The sequence below is a fragment of the Nestor notabilis genome, unplaced genomic scaffold (assembly GCF_000696875.1).
Source record: "Nestor notabilis isolate BGI_N333 unplaced genomic scaffold, ASM69687v1 scaffold5037, whole genome shotgun sequence".
NCBI classification, from domain to species: Eukaryota; Metazoa; Chordata; class Aves; order Psittaciformes; family Psittacidae; genus Nestor; species Nestor notabilis.
This window is the reverse complement of record NW_009934993.1, coordinates 98,188-122,464: the sequence shown is the minus strand read 5'-3', so window position 1 is coordinate 122,464 and position 24,277 is coordinate 98,188. Positions and strand designations below refer to the sequence as shown.

At 42.6% G+C, this 24,277-nt stretch overlaps 1 protein-coding gene across 1 annotated transcript; it reads left to right on the top strand.

Annotated features, from left to right (window-relative positions):
• The first annotated feature begins 7,865 nt into the window (after positions 1–7,865).
• On the top strand, positions 7,866–22,651 carry SH2D1A (SH2 domain containing 1A). The gene is given in 5 exon segments (XM_010017599.1): positions 7,866–8,002; positions 19,726–19,789; positions 22,137–22,254; positions 22,257–22,271; positions 22,611–22,651. Coding segments are annotated over 5 exon segments (375 nt in total).
• Positions 22,652–24,277: the final 1,626 nt, after the last annotated feature.

The window sequence follows — 24,277 nt, the reverse complement described above, 5'->3', positions numbered from 1 at the left end:
AACTTTCAAAGAACAATTAGTATAACAAGGATATGTTCATTTTTCTTATTGAGATGGTGTCTGTTTTGCTGACAGCCTGGCTTGTAAAATGAGCATGCAGTGAAGTCCACTGCCAGCCTGCTCCCTATGCCAGATATTCTGAGTTGAAGTGTGTGTGTGTGTGTGTGTGTGTGTATTTCCCTGTACTGCACAATGTAACGTCACCACAATAGATTTTGAATGATTCATTACATGAAAAATCTCTTCTTAGTGCAATGTGAGAATACATGCAAGGCTGTACTGAACTATCTGCTGTTTAGTTTAAACCTAGTCAAGAAACCACCTAAAGCCTAAAACTTAAAAGAAAAATAATAAATCTGTCTGTATATTTTCCCGTTGTGCTGTTATAGGTAGATTTATGATTGGAATCTGAAAATATTAAAACCTCAAGCTGGAAACAGGAATGTGCACACAGCACGTTTTTATTTTGCCATGAGCAATGTTTGATTTCAGGTGAAGCAGTTTGTGCATCACCACGAATTGATGGTATAGGATGATGAGGTGAGTGTAGGCATAAAAGAAATGTGGATTGTACAATAAACTGGTTCCACTGGGATCAAATGGTACATGCTGAATTCTGTATTTATGAAACTTCAGCACAGTAGTTTGCCTCACCCTACAGTTGTGTACTGGGAAGGAGAGACTTCATTATAGACTGGAGGTTCGTAACAGGAAAGCAATTCAGTATGTGCTTCCAGGGCAGTGGAGACCCTGTGCTCCTTGTGTGTATTACTGACACTATGAGAAGGGGCTGGGCACTGCTGAAATAGATATCATCAGGCAGATTAAAAATAGGCAAGAAGGACCAGAGAAAACACTTTACCCTGTGAGTTTAGTGTGTTCAGTGAAGCCTTATTAGAAAAAACAAAACAAAATATTTGAGAGGCGACTTGACTCCAGAGAATAAACACTTACACAGGGAGAAAATAATGGGTACCAAAGGGCTTTTTAACTTAACTCTGAAAAGTATAACGAGATCCAGAGGATAGAATCTGGAGCCAGACAAATTCAAATTGGAAACATGACCTACATTTTTAATAGTGGGTGTGATTAGCCAGTGGAACAAAATACCCACAAAGTAGTGTATTCTCTCCTCTTGATGGCTTCAAATCAAGACTACATGCCTTTCTGGGAGATAAGCTTTAGTCAAAAATAGTTTTGCTTTAGTCAGACACGTTACAGGGCTCAGTATAGAGGTAATTGGGGAAATGTAATGGCCTGTGATATCCAGGAGGTCAGGCCAGATGGTATAATGATCCCTTCTGGCCTCAAACTCAGTGAATCTCAGAATGAATATAAATGCTATCATCTGGATGTGCGTTTGCAATAATTGCAGTCAGAGATTAGACATGCAATTGCATATGGTTCAGAATTGGTAAACTTTCCTCCCCCCCAGAACAAAGGCCCTTATTTATGCCTAATTACATGGTGCTGTTGTAATTCAGATAAATATCCATTAGGAACTCAGATGGGATGTCAGCAAATCAGTTTTAACTACTGTGTGTATTGTGTGGAAATGTAGTTTCGAAAGCTTATATTCAACTCCAGACTTGCTTGCACAGGAATGTTTCCAGGAAGAGCTCCAGCATGGACATTTACTCCACCCTGAGAGCATCGTTACATGATTTAGCCCTGTCGACTTTGAAGTTGATTCAGTTAAATCATAACGACATGGAAGTCCTGATCCCCAGAGCAGCTAGGTGCCTAATGCTTATGACTACCTGTGCATTGCTGAATTTTACAGGAAAGGGCTGATGAAAGAGTAATAGCAGAAAATAAAAAGGTGCAAGCTTCTGTGAGTAGTTTTGCTTATGCTGACATTATCACAAATGGCATCTCTGCTTACTAATGCACAGGCACCTGCAAAATAGCCAGCTATTGCAATGCTTCTGGAGAAAGAAGTACAAAATATTACCTGGTAAAAGAAACCACATTAAAACATAGGTAACTTTTAATATGAATTTCCCCACATCATATAACTTTCAATTTTAGTGTTATCTCGCTTATAAAGCATTCAAAACAACTGCACAGATAAGCAGTGAGACCACACAGAGGAAATGATATTGTTAAAGTTCGGCGAAATGTCGTCATTTATGGTATGTATGTATTTACCTGTGCTCAGAAGACAAATGCTGGTGAGTATGTAGAGTTTCATTCATAAGGGTCCCTAACTCTTTGCATTCTCAGTCTTCCCTCAGAATCAACTCTGATCGATGGCACCAAACACCCAGTTTCCAGGTGATGAGAAAGAGTTTATTTTTTCAAGTTTTGAGCATTGCACAGAAATCCCCACAGTAGCTAATGTGCCACTTAATATTCTGGGGCAAGGAGATTTTCCCTGGGCCATATGTTAATTTGAAGCAGGCAAAAGCCTGGATCTGCAACGAGCTGCATAGCTGCCCAAACGTTTGAGTAGTTCCGTGCAGTTTTACAGGTTGGCCATGTTCAAAGTGAATGAAATCTGACTGATGTATGTAACCTGGAGTATAAAGCTGGAATCCGCACCTGCATCCCAATTGTATTTATTAGAGCCATCTTCCTTTTTCCCCCCACTTTTTACCCCCAAGCAACATATACAGAACATCATGACTAACATGGAGGCTGTAGACATATGTGCAAGTCTGTGAACTTTAAGCCAAAACTTTTTTGAATTCTCCCTCTGTATTGATGCTCAGAACCTTACAGCTAATTACACATTTACTAATTGTAGCCTGCTTTTTCCAGCCTCTTTCATTTCAACTCAAAAAGGAATCAGGATAATGGTGACTCTGTAGAAGAACCAATGTTTTACTGAATCTCAGCATTACTTTCTTACGTGAAGAGCAAGTGCCTGTCTGCAGACACTATCTTGTTAGATTACACTAAAAGCAAAAGTGACACAAAATAGCGAAAATCATATTTAAAGTTAGCTGTGTTTTAATGTGGCATTTTGCCAGCTAAATATTTTTTGGAAAACATTGCTATAGCTGCTGATTTTGAAGCTGCTTTTTCAGTACTTCTACACGGATGGCATTTATGATAATACTGCTGTATCAGCAAAGCTACCAATACAGGTATTTTACTTTTTATCTTGCTTTATAGCCCTTTATACAAGGCCTTCCTATTACAGTTCTGCTGTAGCATTAATTTTATAAAGGTCCTGAAGGTCATTCTTATTTTCAGTCAAATAACAGTATCCAAGAATTTTAATGATGCCCTTGCATTAGGGTTATAATGTTCAGAATTGTTATAAAATTCAACAATGTATGAAAATGTCATCACGAGGGATGAATGAAGCAGCTCAGCTGAAAATGAAAATCAGCCCAAATCTTTGCAGGTGTTCAAAAAACTTAAGGTAATTTCATTTTGTCTCCCCTACCTCCACTTCTCAGGTGCTTCTACAAGTTCCGGTGCCTGAAATATCATCATAATTGATTTTTTTAGACAAAGGAAGTGCTCAGAGCTAATTATCTAAACTTAAGTACAGCATTTGGTACAGTGCCATGTGGGAAATTGTTAGCTAAAATGGGAGATTAGTACAGAAATTGAAGATTGAATAAGAAAGTAGTAGTAGGAGATGATCAGTACTGAGGGAAGGTACTAGAGCTTCCCAAGCATCAGTCTGGGGCCTGATATTGTTTAACATTTCTTATTAATGACGATCCCATAAAAAATAAGCATGTGCTAATGGAATTTACTAGTGGCATAAGGGAGGGAGGCACTGTCACTGCGGAGATGAATAAAACTCATTTAGGAAGAACTGAGTGACCTTGAGGACCAAGATAGGATAAACTGGATGAAATCAGAAGGATTGGAGTGCGAGTTCATGCATCTAGGTCTTGTTAACAAGGTTTCTGTTACACCTGTGTGCTCACAGGTAAGAAAAGAATAAGGAAGTGAAAGACACTGAACATATAACGCAAAGCATTTTCACCAGACTACTGAAACACCGGTAATGGTGTATGAGGCACATGTTAGAAATCAGCCAGGATAGCGCATGCTGCTCACAAATGATTCAGTTCATTTTTGGTAAGCTACCAAAAAAAGACGATTAAAGTGACCATGGGAAGGGAGAGCTTTATGTGTGAAAGGGGTTTGGCAAAATGAAGGTTGAGGGAGGCCACATGGGCGTAAGCTCCAGGAAGAGAAAACATCTATTTAAACTGAAGGACAACATTGGCACAAGAACAAATGAGTATAAATTGGTCATGAATAAATTTAGGATGGGAATTGGAAGCTGCTTTTCAAACAACAGAATAGTGACGTTCTGCGTTTCCTTTCCAGTGTGAACAGTGGAAACAACAACAACAACAACAGAAAACGCAAGCTACTTTTAGGATGGAATATAAAGAGTTTCTGAAAGGGATGTGTTTGGCTAAGATCGCAAGGAAGTAAACTTCATGACAATAGAGGTCCATGCCGGCTGGTCTTTTTAAGCCTGTTTTTCATGACCATATATTTCAGAGCACTTTTAAGTGCTTCCTTTCCTTCATGTATTTTTTAGATAAACTTTGTATTGTATACTGCAGGGACTGCTACCTGGACTGATTTAGGGAAGGCAGGAAACTGTGATGTCCAGAATATGCTGAATACTCTCCAAACAAAACAAGAGAAGTGTCCAGCATCCTACAGGGCAAGGTTTAGGATGCTTAAAGAAATCACCATTTTCAGTGGAAGACAATGGGAACTAAGCCCAAATGGGAGCAGCACCCCTTTGGTGCTTGGTTTTCTGTTGTTTCTCATACTTCCCTGAGCCTGCTGCTCTATTTTGTAGTTTGCTTTCTCAGCCCCACTGCGTGTAAGAAGCAGTAAGAAATAGGATGTCACACAACACTTCAGATGCATAAGATTAAACAGATAAAAACCGGAGCAGTTGGTTGAGTGTGACTGGGTGCCAGCACTGCAAAGGTGCAGTGAAGATGGCTTGGAGGAGAAGGGAGAAGGGAGGATTTCTCCAGCCTTGGTGGTGTGGTGCAGAGCTGTGCTGGCAGTGCCATGGTTTCTCTCTTCTCAGCCCAGGAAGCACCTCTGTCCTTTGGTTTGGTTTATCCCACTAGATGCCTCAATACTTGCTTTGTGTCCCTTGTTCCAAAATGCAGTAGTGCATACTCAGTGCCTGGTCAATGTGGTCATAAAGGGATTTGTATGGAAGACTGAGCTTCAGGGTTCAGTAGCTGGAGTTTTATGGGTTCCTTACCCACAAAAGCAAAATTAGGTGTTTACAGCTCTTTTATAGTAACAGCTTCATCAAAGTGCTGGGCTGGACTGGTAATGTGGTGACTCCCTTATTAAGAGAGCATCTCATAGTTAAAAGTTTTATGGTTTTCTACCTATGCTTTAGTTGAAATCTGGTGAGTGGGGCAATGAGATCTGCAGAATTGGATGATTCTGGTTGTTTTTCCTTTCCAGCTAACTGCACACATACTTCTTCTGAAATCAGCTGTTAATATTGAGAATAGGTTAAGAAATGGGAAAGTTAGATGAAATCCCCAAAGAGTACAGGCAGTTTGGAAAAGGAGAAGAAATAGGCTGCAGCTTTATGAGGGAACAGTGCTTTGCTTACACCTTGTCACCATGCACATTAATCACATTTGCAGTAGGCAGCAGCTCTACTTTTTCGTGCAAACACTTTAAAAACAGGTTTAAAAACCCGAGCAGGATAGCTGAGTCCCCAGGTTCACATAAATGGGGTAATGAACACCTGCATAACAAGAGAGAAAAGCCATAAACACGGTGATGGAAGTTTTCAGTCCCCCTTCAGCTGAGGTTTTCTGCTGCCTTCTCAGGTGCCAGGCAGGGAGGCAGCTGCTTGCTGGGTTCTCCCTGCAGGGCGAAAGGTTCACAGAACCTCCAAAAGCTGCAACTTTGCCCTCAGTGACTTCGGTGCAGCGCCCCGTGTCTGAGCTCCTCTGTGGCTCACTGGTCAGAAATGCCCATCTTTCAAAAGGAAAAGGTAAAGCTAGCTGGAAAAAAAAGATTTTCAGGGAAAAACTATATCAAAGGTCAGAATTGAGAGACATGCACTGTGAAATGATCAAGAGAAAACATTTTGATTGATTGAAACTCAGACAGAGGAGCCCTTATTTTTGGTTGTTTTTAATTGAATTTTTGTTCTTGAAACTGAAGCAGGCAAAGTTCAGGTTAGATAAAAGGCAGTTCTTTACTGTGAGGGTGGTGAGGCACTGGAACAGGTTGCCCAGAGAAGTGGTAAATGCTTCATCCCTGGCAGCGTTCAAGGCCAGGTTGGACAAAGCCTTGGGCGACATGGTCTAGGGTGAGATGTCCCTGCTCATGGCAGGGGGGTCGAACTAGATGATCTTAAGGTCCTTTCCAGCCCTTTTCTGTGATTCTATGAAATGTGTGTATCTACAGAGCTATTTTGTCACCCATCCTTAACTTCGACCAGGACACAGTATTCTGTGAACACCTGGGTGAGACAATTTCATTCTGCTCTGTCCTGCTGGCAAACTCATTTAAAATGAATCAATCATAAGCATGGCCCGTACTTATCACCGTATTTTAGTGAGTTATTACTCATACACCCAGGTGTGAGAACGTGGCTCATTAGGGAGTGCAGTGGCCTTGAGCCAGGGGTGAACTGCTCCCTGAGCTCCCTGCAGCCCATGGGGGCTGGCCCTCAGAGCCGTGGTTGCGAGGGCAGCACCGCCAGGAAACATGCTTGTTTTTCCCATGGGTGGAAGTATCTATGGGGGTATAACAGCACGTTCCCACCTTGTCTGCAAACAGACCCATGTGCAAGCACGTGTGTATGGGAGCTTTCAGGTGACAAGCGTACTGAGGAAATGCCGGTGGCCACAGCAGGTGAGAGACATGGCTCTGTCAGGCATGGCTCTGGATTTGGGCTGCCCGCTCACGCACCACACGAGGGTGGCAGCAACACTGATGCTGTCAGGAAGGATGTGCCTGCCTCCAAGCAGAACTAATGAGCACCTCCAACATTAACAGTGATTAAACACCACCAAAGCCTATGAAAACAACCGCTCATGAGGTAGATCCAGCAGGTGAGAGACATGGCTCTGTCAGGCATGGCTCTGGATTTGGGCTGCCCGCTCACGCACCACACGAGGGTGGCAGCAACACTGATGCTGTCAGGAAGGATGTGCCTGCCTCCAAGCAGAACTAATGAGCACCTCCAACATTAACAGTGATTAAACACCACCAAAGCCTATGAAAACAACCGCTCATGAGGTAGATCAGGGGTGTGTGGGCACTGGAGCAGCCGCCGTGGAGCAGGGCAGGGGCCATGCTCGGCACCTGGTGGGGCAGGTACAGCGAGGCCAGGTTGCTTCCTCTAGTTCCTCACCCCTGGCGATTATAAGAACAAGAGGTTAAATCCCTGCTTTGCAGAGGGCTGTTGGCGTCCTGCTTCGCTGCTCTTTGTCCCGCCTTGAGTTAACACCAGAGGAGACAAGTGCTGGCGACCGCTCCTGATGATGGTGCCATGTTCCTGGCCTCCCTGCCTGACCGTGGGCAGCCATCAGCCCCACAGCAGTTGTGTACCTCATGGTGTCACAGGGAGCCACACTGTGTGGGGTGGGCAGTGAAGTGACGCCCGTGTGTGCGAGCTGTTATGCCGTCAGGACGTTACCGCTTGCAAAAATGGAAAACAAAAAGGGGTAAAGCAAAAAACCCACAAAATAGCTGTGCTCGTTCCTCACTCTTCCCTCAGCGCTGTCTTGCCTTGCGCAAAGGCTTCAGAGGTGTGAACACATCCTGTTTACATCTGCCACTCAGATGGAGATGCTGAGGGGAGCACACGGCTGAGGAGCAGCGAGAGGCAGCGCCGTGCACGGGGAGAGCTGCCCACAGCGGGAGGCAGCCGCGGCATGGATGCACTGCCCATCTACCATGGGGGCATCTCCCGTGAGGCTGGGGAGAAGCTGCTGCTGGCGGCGGGCACTGATGGCAGCTACCTGCTGCGGGACAGCGAGAGCATCCCGGGAGCCTACTGCCTCTGTGTGCTGTGAGTGCCAGGGTGCTGCTCGGGGTGCTGCCCAGGGGAGCGGGGCAGCGAGGACAGTGGAGCTGGGAGCAGGGTGCTGGGATGGGCTGGTCAGGGGATAACTGGTTTCCAACCTTCGTGTCCACACTATGGGGTGTTCCCACATAACGGTGACAAAATATGTTGTAATATCACCATTTACAGACGCGTGAGACTCTTGGGTCCTTCATCTTGACTTAAGGAGGAGGGATGCAGAAGGGGTTGGGAGTCCTTTGCAGAGCAAAGAAGAGCAGATTTTGCCCTGCAGAGCCTATGGTTCCTAGAGACACAGAAGAAAAGGGAAAGCAGGCGTGGAACACATAGGAAAGACAAGCAAGGGGCTATGGAGAAGAGACGGGCAACTGCACTTTGTGCTGGATAATCCTATTGCTTTCTGCTTCTTTAATGTGCTCATGGGTGTGCTTAGCCACATCCCCGGCATCCCTTGTCATTGGGAAGGGTAGTGTGGATTGCTGTCATCCAGCACGTGCCTTTGCTTTGGGATGCTGTCAGTCAGGCTGACAGTAAGCTACTTGTAAAATACGTGAAATACTGATGGGTAACAAACTAAGTGGTAATGTTTCATCAAATAGGGTGAAAGGAGAAAGATCTGATGGGATGGTCTGTCAGAGAGAGGGTAGAGAGGATTCCCTGAGAAAGCTGGGGGACTTTATACTCACAGGACCTCATTTTAATGAGGCACTTTAATTACCCTACTTCTGGCAATAGCAGAAGTCTAGTAAGTCCTGAGAGATAATGCTGTCCAATGAAGTACCATTACCTCAAAAGAACACAGACGTGTCTACCACAGCTAAACAGACACTTGTGCCTTACTTCAGTAGGAGAAGGAATACAAGAGAAAACCATTTTAGAGCCAGCATAAAATTAGCTAACAGAGCACACTTAGGTACCTGGCAAAAAACCAGGAAAGTCCTGAGTCAGGTTTTCCCCAAATATATTGAATATGTTTCCAACAATATGTAATTAAACCCTGGGTGATCATTATTATTCACCTATTACAGACCAGTAAATGGAAGCATGCAAGAAGGTTATAGGCAATCCAGAAATATAAAACCTTCTTTTCAGGGTAGATCTTTGTGGCAGAAGATGTATTTTTTCCTTCATGATAACCAAGGTAGGTGCTACTGCTAACAAATACCTTAACAGCTAGCTGAAAAATGGGAAATAAGAAGCAGATTGAGCATCTTGAAAATGGACTAGACCTAGCAAGAGGTAGGGAGTGCTATGATTCCTGTGATGGGAATAGGCAATAAAAGCAGAATCTCTTTTAAATAACCATCAGAGGAAATGGTGATATATCTCCTTAACACTCAGAAGTCATTCAGTGCAGGTGAAACACTAAGGCATTAGAGAAAGGGTCGGGCAGAATGTTACAGTGTGGAATAAAATAGAGAATCCTAAAATCACTCCATCATTAGCCTAAATCAGGGTGTAGATATGTAACGAGGTCTGTCATCTGCACACAATCAGTTGGGATTTCTTGCTATATTAGTGGTAATTTAGGTCTTTCGGAAGAAATTTTATGAATGAAATAAAATATATTAAAAAAGGAAGAACAGAAAGGGTTGCTAACTGTGAAGCTCTACAGTCTTTGGAAGAAAAGACAAGACACGCCAGTGATAAACGTAACCCTACCTAATTGTTTCTGGAAATTACAGGCCATTCATGTCTTTGAGTTATGCTGTGTTCAAACATATATATCTGACGAGCAAAGGTATAAAAGCAAAAAATCTTACTGGTGAATGTTATGCGGACTTCTTATAGAACATGTATCCTCAATACATTTTTCATAAGGGAAAGTTTCAATGGCATCTTGTGTAAATCCAGACAAAAAACTAAATGAAAAGTGTTATGATGAATATGATGTGATACAGACAGAAAGGTGGCTGAAAAATGCTAGAGCTAACCCTTGGTTCTAATGCTTCTTAATATTTCAATTCAGAGCATTATGTAAGGAATAGGAGGTAGGATAAAAAGCATATAACACAATAACTGTGGAGACAGTTATCATAAAGGTACCAGGAAATCGTCTCACACTGAAGATAGCAATGACAGTTGAAAGAAATGGGGGCCATAAACTAGAGAAATGCTTTGACAGGCAAAGTTTGCCAAAGCAGAGCACTTTAGTGGAGAGATCAGGAGAGCAAGTAGGGAAGGCACAACAGATGTAGATATGTGTTCAGTGGAGGATGCTAAGCCTGGCTTTAGCAAAATAAAGCAGTGGACCCAGCCCTCCAAATTCCATTCTGGACATCATGCATGGACATGAAACAGATGGCAAGCATATATGTGCATGAGAGCTTTGCTAAAAACTGAAAGAAACATGCTGCTGCTGTATTCACTGCTAAAGAAAAAAAAGAAGAAAAGTAAAAGAGAAAGTATTTCTCCACTTTTTTTTAATATTTCCTTCTAAGTAAATAATGGAAGTTATTAGGAATAACAAAGTTATCCAGAAATTTAGATTTTGGTTCAGAATCCATGCTGAAAATCACTCTAGTAATACCTAGATATATCAACATTAGGCAAAACATATTTACTGAAGACAAAGCTGTTTGGTCATTAGATACATTTCAATACGTATCAGGGCTAAACAAAATATTTTACACCTTTCCAATGACAGTTTCCAACAGAAGGGAAAGTGTTTCATCCTGCAAGTGATGTTGCTATTTCTCTTAGAAAAGAAAAAGAGAAAAACAGTCCTGTTTTCCAAAATCAAAACATATTTGGTCTGTCTTCTTTACCTTCTCCCTGTGCTTCCCATGTGAAATAAAAGAATCCAAATCTAAAACCCCCCAGCTTTCCAGATCCAAGCCTTCTTAAGGATTTTCTTTTTTCTCTGTCATGAGGGAAAGGAGGAGTTGTCAAAATCAAAAAGTACATTTCTGATGAAAAGAAACACTTCTCAAAAGAATCATTTAACAAATGTTTAGATGTCAATACTGCCGTCAGCTTGAACTCACAGAGGTGACCACTCTGCACTTCCAGCTCCAGGTATGGCAACTGGAAAATTCTGCGATTGCCACTGCATTTCTTAGGCTCAAACAACATCTCTGTTTTCCAAGCAACTGCATTAATTTGTAATGCCATCGCTTCCATCACACCCTCCCACCCTGAGCACCCCTAAAAACCCCCAACATATTTTGGCAGTCTTTGAGCCTCCTAAGACACTTAAGAAGGGCACCGGTGCTCACGATAAGGCTCATTCACCTTTTGCTTTTCCAATTAAAAAGCGGAGCCCTGACCTTTGAAAAGGAGATGAGTCAAAGACTTCATGAATCCCTTGTGACTGATTTTACAGGGCAAGCATAAAAGAGACAGGTAGTAGCATAAAACCTGACCTACAGAGATGGGTAACTGCGGCAGGCAGGACCCTGTTGTTGGAACATTTGGCTAGAAAACTCTGCTTCTCTCTCCTCTGTTTCTCCTGAAGTATTGTCTTCTCTTCTTTGAATCTTGCTTTCTGCTGTCCGAAGTCACAGTGTGCACATGGCATGCCTGCAAGCCTTCAGAGAAAGCCTGTTTTTTGGTGTGGCTGTGGCAAAGCACTAAGAACCCACTTTCATAAATATATGAGACCACAATTAAACTCTGCATAGAAGAGTAGAAAGGTTTTGGTTTGCAACCAAACACCAGTGTGTCCCCTGGGGCTCTTACAGAGGTGCTGCCTGCAGTTTTTGTCGAAGTGTTTTAATACCGAATTCTCCCAAGATCGTCATTGCGTGAATATTATTAAATTGATAGTATGTACTTTAAGGATGTTCATCAAGTTTTGAGTGTGTCCTGGAAATTCTTTAGGGTTGCATTGAAAAGCGCGACGACTTTTGCTGTTCCTGAGAACTGGGCCAGAAGAAAATGCATATGCTTTAAAAAATGTACAGGTATTACCTGTAAACATGTTAGACAGTACATGCAATACATCAGGGTTTTAGTATCAAAACCTGATTGTTCCAGGGAGCTTCCTTTACTGCTCTGGTGCCCTCTTGGCTCAATACCCCATTTGGTGTTTTTAGCACCCTCAGAAGTCCTCTGTGCGCACCACTCCTAATGTCAGTGGGGGACACAGGCGACAGTAATGGCAGCTAGTTTGAGAAGCAGCCTCTTAAACTATGCCTGGAAAATGCATAAATAAAATGCCTGAGAGTGCCAAAAGCATCACTTCCCTTTACAGATGTATGAGCACACATGCAGAAACAAGCAGCTCATGCCTGAATTGGCAAAGATAAAGCATTTGTAATTTGGGTCTTAAAATTCATATGCTTGAAAATACTTGGTATGTTAGTAGTTGCTTCAGACCTTTAAGTAAGGTAAACATGACACACTTGTCAAACTGTATGCTTAGATTATTTGTTTGTAACCAGCCATTCATGTACCGTGCTGCATTCAATTTGTGGAGAATAATCAAAAGCTGGGATAGAAATCTGTTTAGAGCTCTTGGAGCAGCAGCAATGGCAACAGGGATGGCTGCAGTCCTATCAGATTTTATGTGTGCTATTTTTTCTGTCACCGTAACCACAGTGCAGAAGTTCAGGCAATGTGCTGAACCTTTCTGATGCAGCAGATGTATCAGCTGTAGAGTCAAGGTGTGATGCAGGATCATGAGCTAGCTTCAGTTTAGCATTTCTTTTGTTTCCTATGTAATATTTTTGAAAGAAGTGGCAGAATAATTGCGTTTATTATAACACTGCACATAATCATCAATTACAATGTAATTTGGAACAAAAGCTTCTCTCTGAGGAGGAAGCCCTCAGTTCAGGGATGCCATTGTAAATATCAAGCACTATGTTCAGCTTTGAAGAAAGTTTTCTGCAGCACAGTGGTAAATTCTACTGAGGTGAGTATTTGAGCTCCCTGCTAATCAGTGAGCTATGTCTTTGTTGAGAATAACTTGGCTAATGGCCTTCAGATATTCCAATGGCTTTCCCTGGAAAGATTTTAGAAAGGCAGACAGCCTGAATGGTGGGTAGCTGCTACACTAATGAATCTGTAAATGACAGAATGGGTACAACCATTAGACAGCAGAACCTATATTAACTCTACCCTCATTTTGTAGGCTTGGGTTTTGAGGATTTAGTTGAAGCTGTGATTTCAGGTTCATGGATTTTTATGGTTAGATTGCACCTACCTGCTCTGAGAGAAACAGGAAATGTTTCATAGAAATACTTAAGAGTAACATTTACATGGCTATTGATAGTGTTTTATCTATTGCAGTTCTTGTGAGTTTTGCCTAAAGTGATAAAAGAGATTTCACCAGATATAATCTTATTTCATGAGTTTTTGCCTTTGTGAGATACTATTTTGGAGGATATAGTAATTCATGAAGCTTAGTAACTAGCCCACCATAAAGTAATTTCCTTCTGTTTAATATCTTAAATTTGAATAAATTCTCATTTTATTTCTAAATTTGAAATTCCTCTTTGAGGAATTGCTTTTGGCTGGTGTTGCTTCATACCAGACCAACATAAACCCTGCTCAGAAAGGCTACTCGCTCTTTAGGTAAATCGGTGGCATTTCTACTGATGGTTTGGAGTGTTCAAGTAGGGACAATCTTCCACAGAAATCTGTGCATAAATTCAGAGACATTTCGCAAGCTTTGACATGCTCTTTCAGGCTTCTGTTAATTTCAGAAGAGAAAATCAAAATAGTACATTTGTTTTATAATGCCACAGCATTACGGCAAGCTGATGTTAGTTACTGATTCAGTTTCATGGATGAATTTTTGCCACAAGTGTTGGTAGGGGAATCAATGACAGAAGTGTAAACTCAAGTGGGCGTGTATAGAGCACTGCTGTGAGTTAAGCTACAGTAACTCTGTTGGGCTTTTAAGATGTTGTAAACACTGATTTAGACTATTTTATTCACTCTTGCTGACATAGAGCTTGTAGCTCGCACATCATCTCCATGTGAATGCTATTTCTTCAGCATGGGTTAGCTGATGGGTGGTAATTGCTAAGTTGCTGTACCTTGATTGTATGTCTGAGACCTAAATAAAGCAGGAACCAAGCTGCTTGTCAACCAGAAAATACAAATTCCAGGACAGAGTGAGGAGCTGTAAGCGTAAATAGGATTTTCTCCTACATTAAATAAGAGGACTTTTTGGCCTTTCTGTGATTAACAAACCAAGCAGAACGATAACAATTAAAAAAGAAAAAAGGAAGAAAAAGAAAGAAGTTGAAGTGAGTGGTTGGATTGACTGTTTCATCATGTTGGCAGCTGTCACTTCTGTCACATGCGGAGGCCATGCAGCTCTGGGGTCCTCTGGGCAGGGGAGATCTTGATGAACATACATGTGGGATGTGCTGGCTCCCAGGCATTGCTGTGGATTCCCCTGACCTCATGAGTTTTGGCTGTGTGGTAGCCATCTCCCACCTCTGTAGCTCCTGTGGTGCCCATGCCAGGGTTGCCCACTGGGATGCAACCTGAGGTTTGGTCTTCAGACCAGGCATTCAGGAGCTGATCTGCAACCTACATCAAACACCTCTGGACAAGACAGAAGCAGCAGCAACCTGACCTCTCATTATGTTATGTGCTGTGTGCCATTGACCCCTACTCTGAAAGTACCCCAGGACCTCTCCTATAGTACTCATCTCCGTAGTGTCAAGTGGTTTCTAAGCATTATCTCAATTTGTAAGATGAAGAGTTTAACTTTGTTTCACACCAGAGAAACTATGATACAGGAGGCTCATGTCTGCAGTATCTCTTTGGTTCCCAATGTGAGGGTAACAGGTATGGATTTTGAGACTACTCAGTGTTATTCTGTACAACCTGCTGGCTTTGCTTGTATTGCTTTGCATTGCATGGCTGTTTCCTTGTTTCATACATCTTCTGTTTCCAAACCACCCATCTTCTATTCCTAGATTTTCCACCCATCCAGCATTTTGTGCTGCTCTCAGTTCAAGCCCCCTCATGCTTCACCTTTGTATATCCCTTTCCTTATTCATGTAGTCTTACTCTCTTCTAGGGTTCAATTTTCACTGCTGTTTCCTTGCCCAGCTTGCATAGACGCAGGTCCTCTTTTTTTCCCTTCCACATCCACCCCACCCAGTCCCAATCTTCCTTTCCAAGATGCCAAATATAAATGCACGGGAAAAGCATTGTTTTGCCTAACATATCCCGTTTTCTGGCACTTCTGCATTCTCTATCCCTAAATAAGGTTGAGGCAAACACCTAAGAAGCAAAATTTCAACCTGAAAGACTGAAATGTGGCAAAGTTTTAAGAGACTGGGAGTGGGCAGAATATAATGCTCAGGATCACTTTTTGTAGGCCACACCACTGTCTGGTTCTTAAGCAATATTGTAAAGTGAAATTCCAAGGTAAGGTCAGGATGCAAATATACCAGGTAAGAAAAGCTGTGCAAAGACATCAGAAGAGAAAGCTATGTAAAGAGGAAGAAATTGATGTAATTTATTGCTGACATGGCTTTCTCCAGTCTCTCTGTCTTTCTCCCTTTATATTTGTTCCATTTTGAACCCAGGAATGAATACAAATTAGTTTAATAAAATTTCCCAACTGAGATACAAAACATTTGGAAATTATTTTAAAATATACTATGCAGCTGAAATGTCACGGTTAATTTTAATCTGCAGCATGCTGCTAATATCCTCTGGCTATTTCAATGGTGCAGAAGATTGTAATTATTCACCTGTTAAAGCAAATGGAGCTTTAACAAGTCTGATCACAGCTGAAGAGGAAGAGTGGAGAGGACAGGTAGACAGATGCTGTCTCAGTATGTCATCTGTGAATGATGACTTTGTAGCTCTTCGGGAGGAATTATATAGCTATAAAGAAAAAAGCCTATATTATAAAGTGGACTGTTTCCTGTAACAGCAACTTTTTCTAGATTCCCCTTTAACAAAGTTTTCCCAGCATTGCACCAGAGACAGTGCTAGTGCAATTCCCAGCTGGTGTAACACATCCTTTGTTATGGAGATGAAAAAATAAGTGGGATGACATAAAAATATCATCAGTGATGACCAAAGTGTAAGTGCTGTCCAATATTTTCCTTACAGCAATGGCTGTTTGCTGCTTTCTCTCATCACCATTTTGGTATTTTTTGCCTTTGATCAAAAATTTATAGGGCCTCATTCATCAGGCTGTTAATTCACAATTGCTCCTGTACCTTGAGTTTCACTGGCATCAAAGAGGAGCTCTGCAATGAGTGAGGTTTGTGGCTGTCCTTGCCCTGATGAAGGGATGGGGGAGCCCTTCGTCAGATCTTTGCCTGGGTGTCAAGAGCTAGTCCTTCTAGAAGATATGCTGGTATGCCGGTGTCACTGTAAGAGTGCTGTCTGAAATCCTTCTCTCAGTGACATGTGTCCATCTACTGTTGATTTTGTCCACCAGAGAGAGGAGTTCAGGACACTGAGAGATGGACTTGTCCCACATCTGAACAGGTAATGGCTTCAAAGCGTAAGCTGTGTGGGATGCTCCAAGAGACTAGCAGCATGCCTAGGCCACAAAGTGTTTGTGTTTTGACTTCAGCTTTATGGCCACGGCACATATAGGAGCATTGTGTCACACTAGGAGCCTTTTTTCTGCCCTGAATTTAGTAAAATGTAGAAATCTGAGCTGTCCCCTCATGGTGGCTGAGGAATTTCTCATCTCCTGAGACCTAAAGTCCAGTAAATGCACTTTTCCACCTTCTTTTGCCTGGTGATACATGTTTTGCTCTTTGGGAGGAAATGTTCTGTATGATCTCAATTTTAAGTTCTGTACTTAATTTTTGTTTTAAGAAAAACACCTTGATCTTCCTTCAGTCCACACTGATCTCATGTTGAGTAGTTTAAATCATAAAAACCTTTCTCACGGGAGAACGTGGCTCATCAAAATCCTGTCACTTGCACTTGGAAGGTAAAAAGCACTTTGAAGTGGTAATGAAGTAAGTTCCTGCTGCTTAACAGAAAGTTTTGATAAGATCATATTCAGTGGGTGAGTACTTATCAGAAGAGCTGTAATTCGTTTAGTGGAAACAAGGATCCCAGTGGAAAATATTTAGTTGGGAAGATCTAGCTGTTCAGCTTCTTAGCAAAATGCATCCTCCTCCCTTTGTGCATGTCCTTTGAAGAAGCAGGTGTGGTGGTCCTGGGCCATCTCCCAGCTACATGGTGACTGTGTTTACTGATGTCTTCAGAGCCAAGAACTGAAGACAATGTCGTGTTTTGCAGCAGTGAACCTCTTCAAGTCTTTCAGTCTTTCCCCCTCTGGAAATGAACTGTACATTTGACAGGTGAGTGGTGAGCTCTCACTTGTCCCTCACAAGGCTATGCTTGTAATGTCATATTCCTCCTGTTCTCCACACTGCATCCATGTTCCCATATTCTTGTTTCTTTTTCTGTATCTATCTATCTCATGGGTTTTTAATCTGAGCTGTCCTTTCTGCTTTCTCTGGGCTTGGTTGAAATATTGTACAGTGGGCTTTTTAAGATAATGCAGGAGATAGGTGCCTATATTATACCTCACCCTGCCTTGGCCCTCACTATTACCCTATCTCACCTCTATTTTTCAATTTGTCTAGCTTAGTAAACCCTTCTGGCAAAGTGCTGAAAGCCATCAGGCATTTCAGAGCCAGGGCAGCACCACGGTCCCTCAACCACTTCAAGCCATGCAATCTCTTAGGTAGACAAAACGATGAAAGAAACAACAGATGGTAGTAGTTTTCCAGACAACTGAGCCATTTGCGGAAAAATCAGATTTTAAAGAGACTGAAGCAGTTGGAATGCTTTGGGACAACCAAGAACAAGCATGGGTAAAATGCACAGTGTGTTATTAAAAACAGGGGGCAAGAGAGTGAGTTTTAGATTTTTACAGAGTGATTCTGTTGGGTTTGAGGCTTGAAAAAGATTCACTGTGGGGATGGTCAAATACCCACCTCAAAGAGAGGGGACACTACGGGCTGTACAATGTTACTTTCAGCAACCATACATTGGCTGTCATGCTACATACATAGGTGCAGGAAAGCCCCTTGTGAAGAAAAGATTAATGTGAACATCAGCTACTCATGAAAAGCTGACAATGTAGGCACAGCTCTCGGAGGTTTTAAGAAAGGAAGTGATGGTATGAGCTTGTCTAAGGGCCCTAATGGAGACATTGGATTCCCTGAACATGAACATATCTAGTAGCTTAGAGGGATGAGCTTTTAAGCAACTGGGCTTGAGCTGTGGCCTCAAACACCAGTGACTGTTGTGCCATGGTATCGACAGGACAACAGCATTGTCCTTCCATGTCCTTCCCTGCTCTGGCAGCCACAGTAGGTTGTTCACACCTGAACTGACAGACTGCAGCAATTGAGTTGCTGAGGGAAGAAATGGGTTTGCAGAGGCTGTTTTCCTCCATAGGTTTCCATGCAGTGAGCATGGCTAGCCACTTTTCATGTCCAGCTGGTGCCAGGTGGAATGTCGTCTCTCTGGGGACAACACTCCCTTTGTTAGCATGAAGAGTTGGACGAAGTTGTGGGCTTACGGGTCAGTGTCAGGCGTATTTCCATACACGAGGAGGAGGGCAGTGTCTTAGAGAGTTCATCCTTGCAGCAGCTCTGACAGGAGAGAACAACTCTGTGTCTTCCTCCTCTGTATTTAATCACAGTGGGAGTTGAGAGTCGGGGGAGAGCTCACAAATCACACCAGGCAGTTTTGTTGTGGGGTTGTAGCAGTATGACAACTGTTAACAACTTCCTGCTTGGGTAAATTATATCAGACATTGCTTTGCAAAGGTTGCTGTAATGACTTTTCAACAAGAATTTATCCAGGAACCATGACACAGAGCGTAAGTAATTGCGATCATATGCTGCCTCTGTCATTGATGGTTTCTGCTATTCTGTAGTAACTACTATAATACTGTGCATAATTGGAAAGAAATACAGTATTTTTCTGCTTTCTTAAGAACAAGGATTGACACTGAAATACACAATGGTCCCTAAAAACCTGCTGTGTATTTATGTAAATCTATGTAATATGAAATACAAACTTTCTTATCTGATACCATCTAAACTAATGTTGTAACCATGGAATTAGTATTGTCTCTGCTTTTGAGGTATATTTTTGGATATCAATATAATAATCTACCATGTAAATCATTCACTGTGTTGGGTTCATAAGAGAAGCAAGACTGAGTCTGGACACAAGTATGTCTTGTGTTATTCTTGAAAGACTCAGATTTAGAAAGAAGGAAGACTCCACACTCCTGTAAGTCTCCTTTATCAGTTTTTGAGGATTAGAAATGTACGGGCAAGGCAAAGAGTAATTTTGCTTGCTTTTGTGGGTCTAGCTTTCCAAATAAATTACACTCATGCTATTGCTCCTGGGAACATCTGCATTTAAATGAATCACAATTCAGTAATACTGTATTCCAATAATCCACCTCCTCTTTTTTCCAGGGAAGGTATGTCTGGTGTGTGTCAGTAAAAGGAGGTCAGTGAAAAATAAACTGAAATGCTGAGGCAGGAATGAAAACAGCATCACTTAACTTGGAATAACTGGAAATTGTTAAACTAGATCTGAGTCAGACCAATTCTTCTCATGCAAAAAGAACCCAGTAGCTTCTGACCCGCATCTCGGGTGCCTTTATGGGTGAATTTATTTCTGAGGAACAGTTAGCAGAAGAGCTGGCTCCCACACAACAGAGTGTGCCTCTTGTGGACGTGACAGTAGAAATGAGTACTAAATACCTGTTGATATTTTTTTTCCCATAGGCATCAGGGTTATGTTTATACCTACAGACTGTCCAAGACAGAAACTGGGTCCTGGTGTGCTGAGGTGTGTACTTCTCCTTCCTTTTCTGAAAATCTCTACATCCTGTTTGATGTTCATATTGATTTAATGAAATATATTAAAATTATTCATGTTTCTTCATAGTCTGATTTTCATCGAAGGTAATCGATCTTGAGTGTGCCCATCAGTAAGATGTCTTGGTGCCATGTCTGACAGTCTTGAAATCATCAATTAATTCCCTGTTACATTTCAGCTGTTGCATAATGCAATAGTGCATTATTTTGCATCATTTTAAGTGGCAAAAATATTGTGTTTTTATAATTTGACAAGCACAATCTGGTCCCAATGATCCCATATATCATTAGTATCAGAATATTTGAGGAAATTATTTTCAATCTATGGTGTTTTAAAGTCAATTTCCCTCCAGATGAATTCATCATTGGTGCAAAACATATATAGGGTGGCTAAACTTGATACAAAATGTATTTTCACCCATCTGATAAGAAACTGATAATTCAAGTGTAGAGTTAACACCATTTGCAATACAGACAACTATTTGGGTTGATGGAATCAGAATGCTAACCTGTGTTTCTTTTATGAAGGTCTTGTTCTTTGGATGTACTCTGTGTATTAATTCATACTTAGCTTTCTGTTTGCGCATTAATGAACATTGATTACAAACATTAAATAACTTCTAGACAGGCCTAATTCCTTGGACATTCTTAGAATAGAAGTGGTCTGGAAGACAAAACTAATTCCTGGGGTTACTCAGAAGCAGACTGGGCAGTAAAAGTGACTCCTGTGAGTGAGGATCAAATAATTATCTGTGCTACTCTTGGGAATGGTATCCAGGAAGAATTTGCTCATTCATTCCTCTAAGGCATCGAGAGCACGCTGTACATTTGCACTGCCCAAGCAGGAGGGTTTTTGGGGCAGGCTGGGGGTGGTAGTGCACCCTGTGTGCCAGGGTGAGCACTGGTGTCTCAGGAAGGATGCTGGGACCCCCAGGGACCTGTGGAGGATAATAACTCCCTGAGCAAGGATGCAGCCTGCTTTGACCTCAGATAATCTGCAGTTTGGTGTGTTATATAGGCCTGCTACATCTCCTTCCCCATGACCTCCACTGGTTTCCTGTGCGTGGGTCTTGGGTTTTTCCTCACTGTATTTTAGGCAAACTTTGTGTTTTGCAGTGTAGGTGTCCTGAAAGACTAGGACTCCCAGTACATCCTCTCAATACATCCTCTGCAAGTAAAGGTGCTACCTATAGACCTATGATACCAAGCCTTCCATTAAGCAAACAGGAACCCTTAAGTAAATGTTGCTAAGAACATGCTGGCCTCAGCTGTTAGAAACAGCAGCCTAAATCCAACTTGTCCCCATGAAATGTGCCTCCAGGGCCAAACCAGGCCCCAGCTGCAGCTGGTGCTTTCCTGTCTCTGCTTCCTTCCCTGGGGCTGGTTAGACTCCGACAAGCTCAGGTGGTGCCCATCTTTCAAGGAGGAAACAGGGAAATTAAAACAGCACTGGTAAAATCCCAGCCAGTGCAAAGCTTCCAGATGGTGCCAGGGAGGCAAGATTTCAGCCCACAGTAGCTGATGAGACCAGGGTCCCTCGGATGGGACTATGCCAGCAGGACCTATGCTTGCCCTCCCATGACTTTGGTGGGGAGGACTTGTCATGAGAATGCCCTGAAAGATTTAGCAGAAACGTTGGATTTGTTTATTAAAAGCAGGCAGTTTTATTTCACAGTGTTTGAAAAGATGCTAATGTAGGAAGATAGAAAAACTTCCACTTTTAATAAATAGGCAGCATTTTGCTGCAGCCGTTGCAAAGAAGTAGACAGAATACTCAATGAACACATAAACCAGTACTGAATGCTCAGAGAAAGGCTTGTGAAAAGACTCTGTCCGTGCCTGAATTGAGTGCTATAAGGACTACGGCGACTCAGTAAGTAAGTGCCAGGTAGCTCTCTAGATTGTCTTATTTATTTCCAGGCCAGAAGTATCTTACTGATAAACCCCAGGCTGGAGGTTAAATCACTGGCTGCAATAAATCAGGGTCAGAAACAGCAAAAGATCATTTGGGAATTTGTCTAATAAGCACTGCAGGCTCTGGGTTTCTCTTGCAGCGATTAAGAAATTGTCCCTTTTCCAACCTTATATCACCACACAGCTGGAACCACACTTAGTGCAGGGAGGGGAAGGAGGAGAGCAGTACGGCTCATCAACTCAGTTTAGGTTGGCACATCAGGGGGTCCAAGTGAAGGGCTGGCTCCTTCCCTGTGGGGTGTGTGTGCATTTCTGGGGACAAGGCTTCTGTGCCAGTGCCCGGAGCCTGGTACTGAGCTCGGCATCCAGCATCTCCTCTCACCTCTCACCCTTTGACTTCGCAGACAGCGCCCGGCGTCCACCGGAGGCACTTTCGGAAAGTGCACAACCTCATTTCGGCCTTCCAGAAGCCTGACCAAGGCATCATAACACCTCTACAGCACCCCGTCATCAACCACATGAAACCAAATACCTGCCTGGTACTCATGGGGCAGAGGGAGGCTTGGCTGTGGCTGAGTGGTGGGGATGGAGGTCTTAGACTTTTCATCTCTGACCTGAACTAGCTAGCATGGTGGCACTGCCAGAAATATGTCATAACTTTGCTACCACATGATTGAAGTGCCGGCACTCAGGTGCTCATTAGGGATTGGGCCTGTCAATGTGATGAGAAAATGGATTTTGAGTATGTATTCCTGAATGCTATACTGGCAGTAGCTACCTTCCCTTCCCAGCACCCTCCCTCTTGTAGGTATGAACCTTCTGATCTGTCCATTTTTATGCAGTGTTCATCTTTTCATCTTTGTGGTTATTTTTCTTAGGGATAAATGAAGGCCGTGACTTCCACCTGCAGCCATCATGAAGATGTTTCCCCAGGTGTGACATAACCATATCTTCCAGTATCTCCTCTCATCCATGCTCTAGAACAGAATGATTCATATGATAGTTAAAACAACTCCATGAGTTTTCTTGTAACATTTGCAGAATGTGTATGTCGTAGAATTTTTAACTCAAAATTTAGGAGTTTAAAGTTTCGGCGTGTTTTGACTTTAGGGGATTTTTTTTCTCTTCTTCTTTTTTTCCTCCCCCCCCCCAGAAGATAATAAACATCAATACTAAATAGTGTAATATCTTCTTTTTTCTCTTTGTGCTCTCAAGTATAAATCAAGTTCCTGATTCATAACTAGTTACTAATTTTACATTACTTCACTTTCGACTCTGGTTTGCTTTGTTCTGGTCATTTGCTCAGAGATGAGCAAGTCCCCTCCTATAGCCTTAGCAAAATTGCTTACGTTAAAGCCTTGAGTGGGCTGTGTGTCTGTCAGTCATACAGTTCCTGAAGATACTCAAGTGACCCCATGAGGATCCCTGCTAACTGATTTCCCATCACACCAGATGCTCTGCCCTGTAACGCATCAGAACTGGCCACCACTGCCTGGATGTACAAAGTTTGTAGTCTGTACAAATGTACAAATAATCAAAAGCTTAAGCAATGCACTGAGTAACTGAGAACAACCAGTAATGTGGAGAACATCGGTTTTGCTTTTAGATGTTTCCTGTACCTGAAACAAACCACCCCTACATACAATTTAAAAAAAGTAATTATTTTTGTGTGACAGTTTCTCTGCTTTTCCTTACCTATCCGTGTGTGTTTCCGCGCTCCTGCCGGAGGAGGGGTTTGGATCTACAGGACTCTTCAGCTGTGCAGGGTTAGTAAGTGGCTACCAGGGTATGTGGAGTACGTGCTTTTTACTCTCGGGGTTTAACAAGCATGATGGCACCGTCCTGTTTGAACTGGCAGACAGTAGGAAACACTTCTGAACAGACTGGATGTCCTACAGCCTTCTTGTTTCAGGAGACAGTACTGTGTCTGCACTGCGGCGAAAGAGTGGTGGACATGGCTCGGTGGTACAGAGGCAGGCGCTGATGGGACTGGTGGTGGTTCCTGAGGCAGCAGCTGCCTCTCTCTGAATCTCCATATAAGATACTTCCATGGGGATGCCTCCTTCACCAGTGTATTAAAAAACCTAATTGCTGGTATCCTGGATCCTGCCTTGTTTTCACCTCACTAAAGACAAGCTGGATGTGAAGAGTGACAGAGCTTAATGGGCTGCAAGTGCGGGATTCTGCAAGGTTAGGATGCTCCAAGCAGCATTTGCTAAGGCTGAAAGGTTTACCTTTTATTTCTTTCCCTGTAAGTGGCTCTGTGTGTGTGTGTGTGTAAGAGAGAGACAGTGCAAGCAATAAAACATTTTCTGTGAAGCACAGCAAGTTCCTTGTAAACCAGCAGTGGGAATAAAGGCAGTAAATAAACAGCTCCATTGTAACAGGGACTGGCAGGCAATAATGTTGCAAAGTTGAGACAATTTCAGCTCATTGCTCAGTTTCTAACTATCATTTATGGTGAAATGTTCTGTGTCCCCCCCCCGACCGGTCACACACTGTATGTGCATGTGTTGCTCTGTGCCCCCATGTTACATATGCTAGT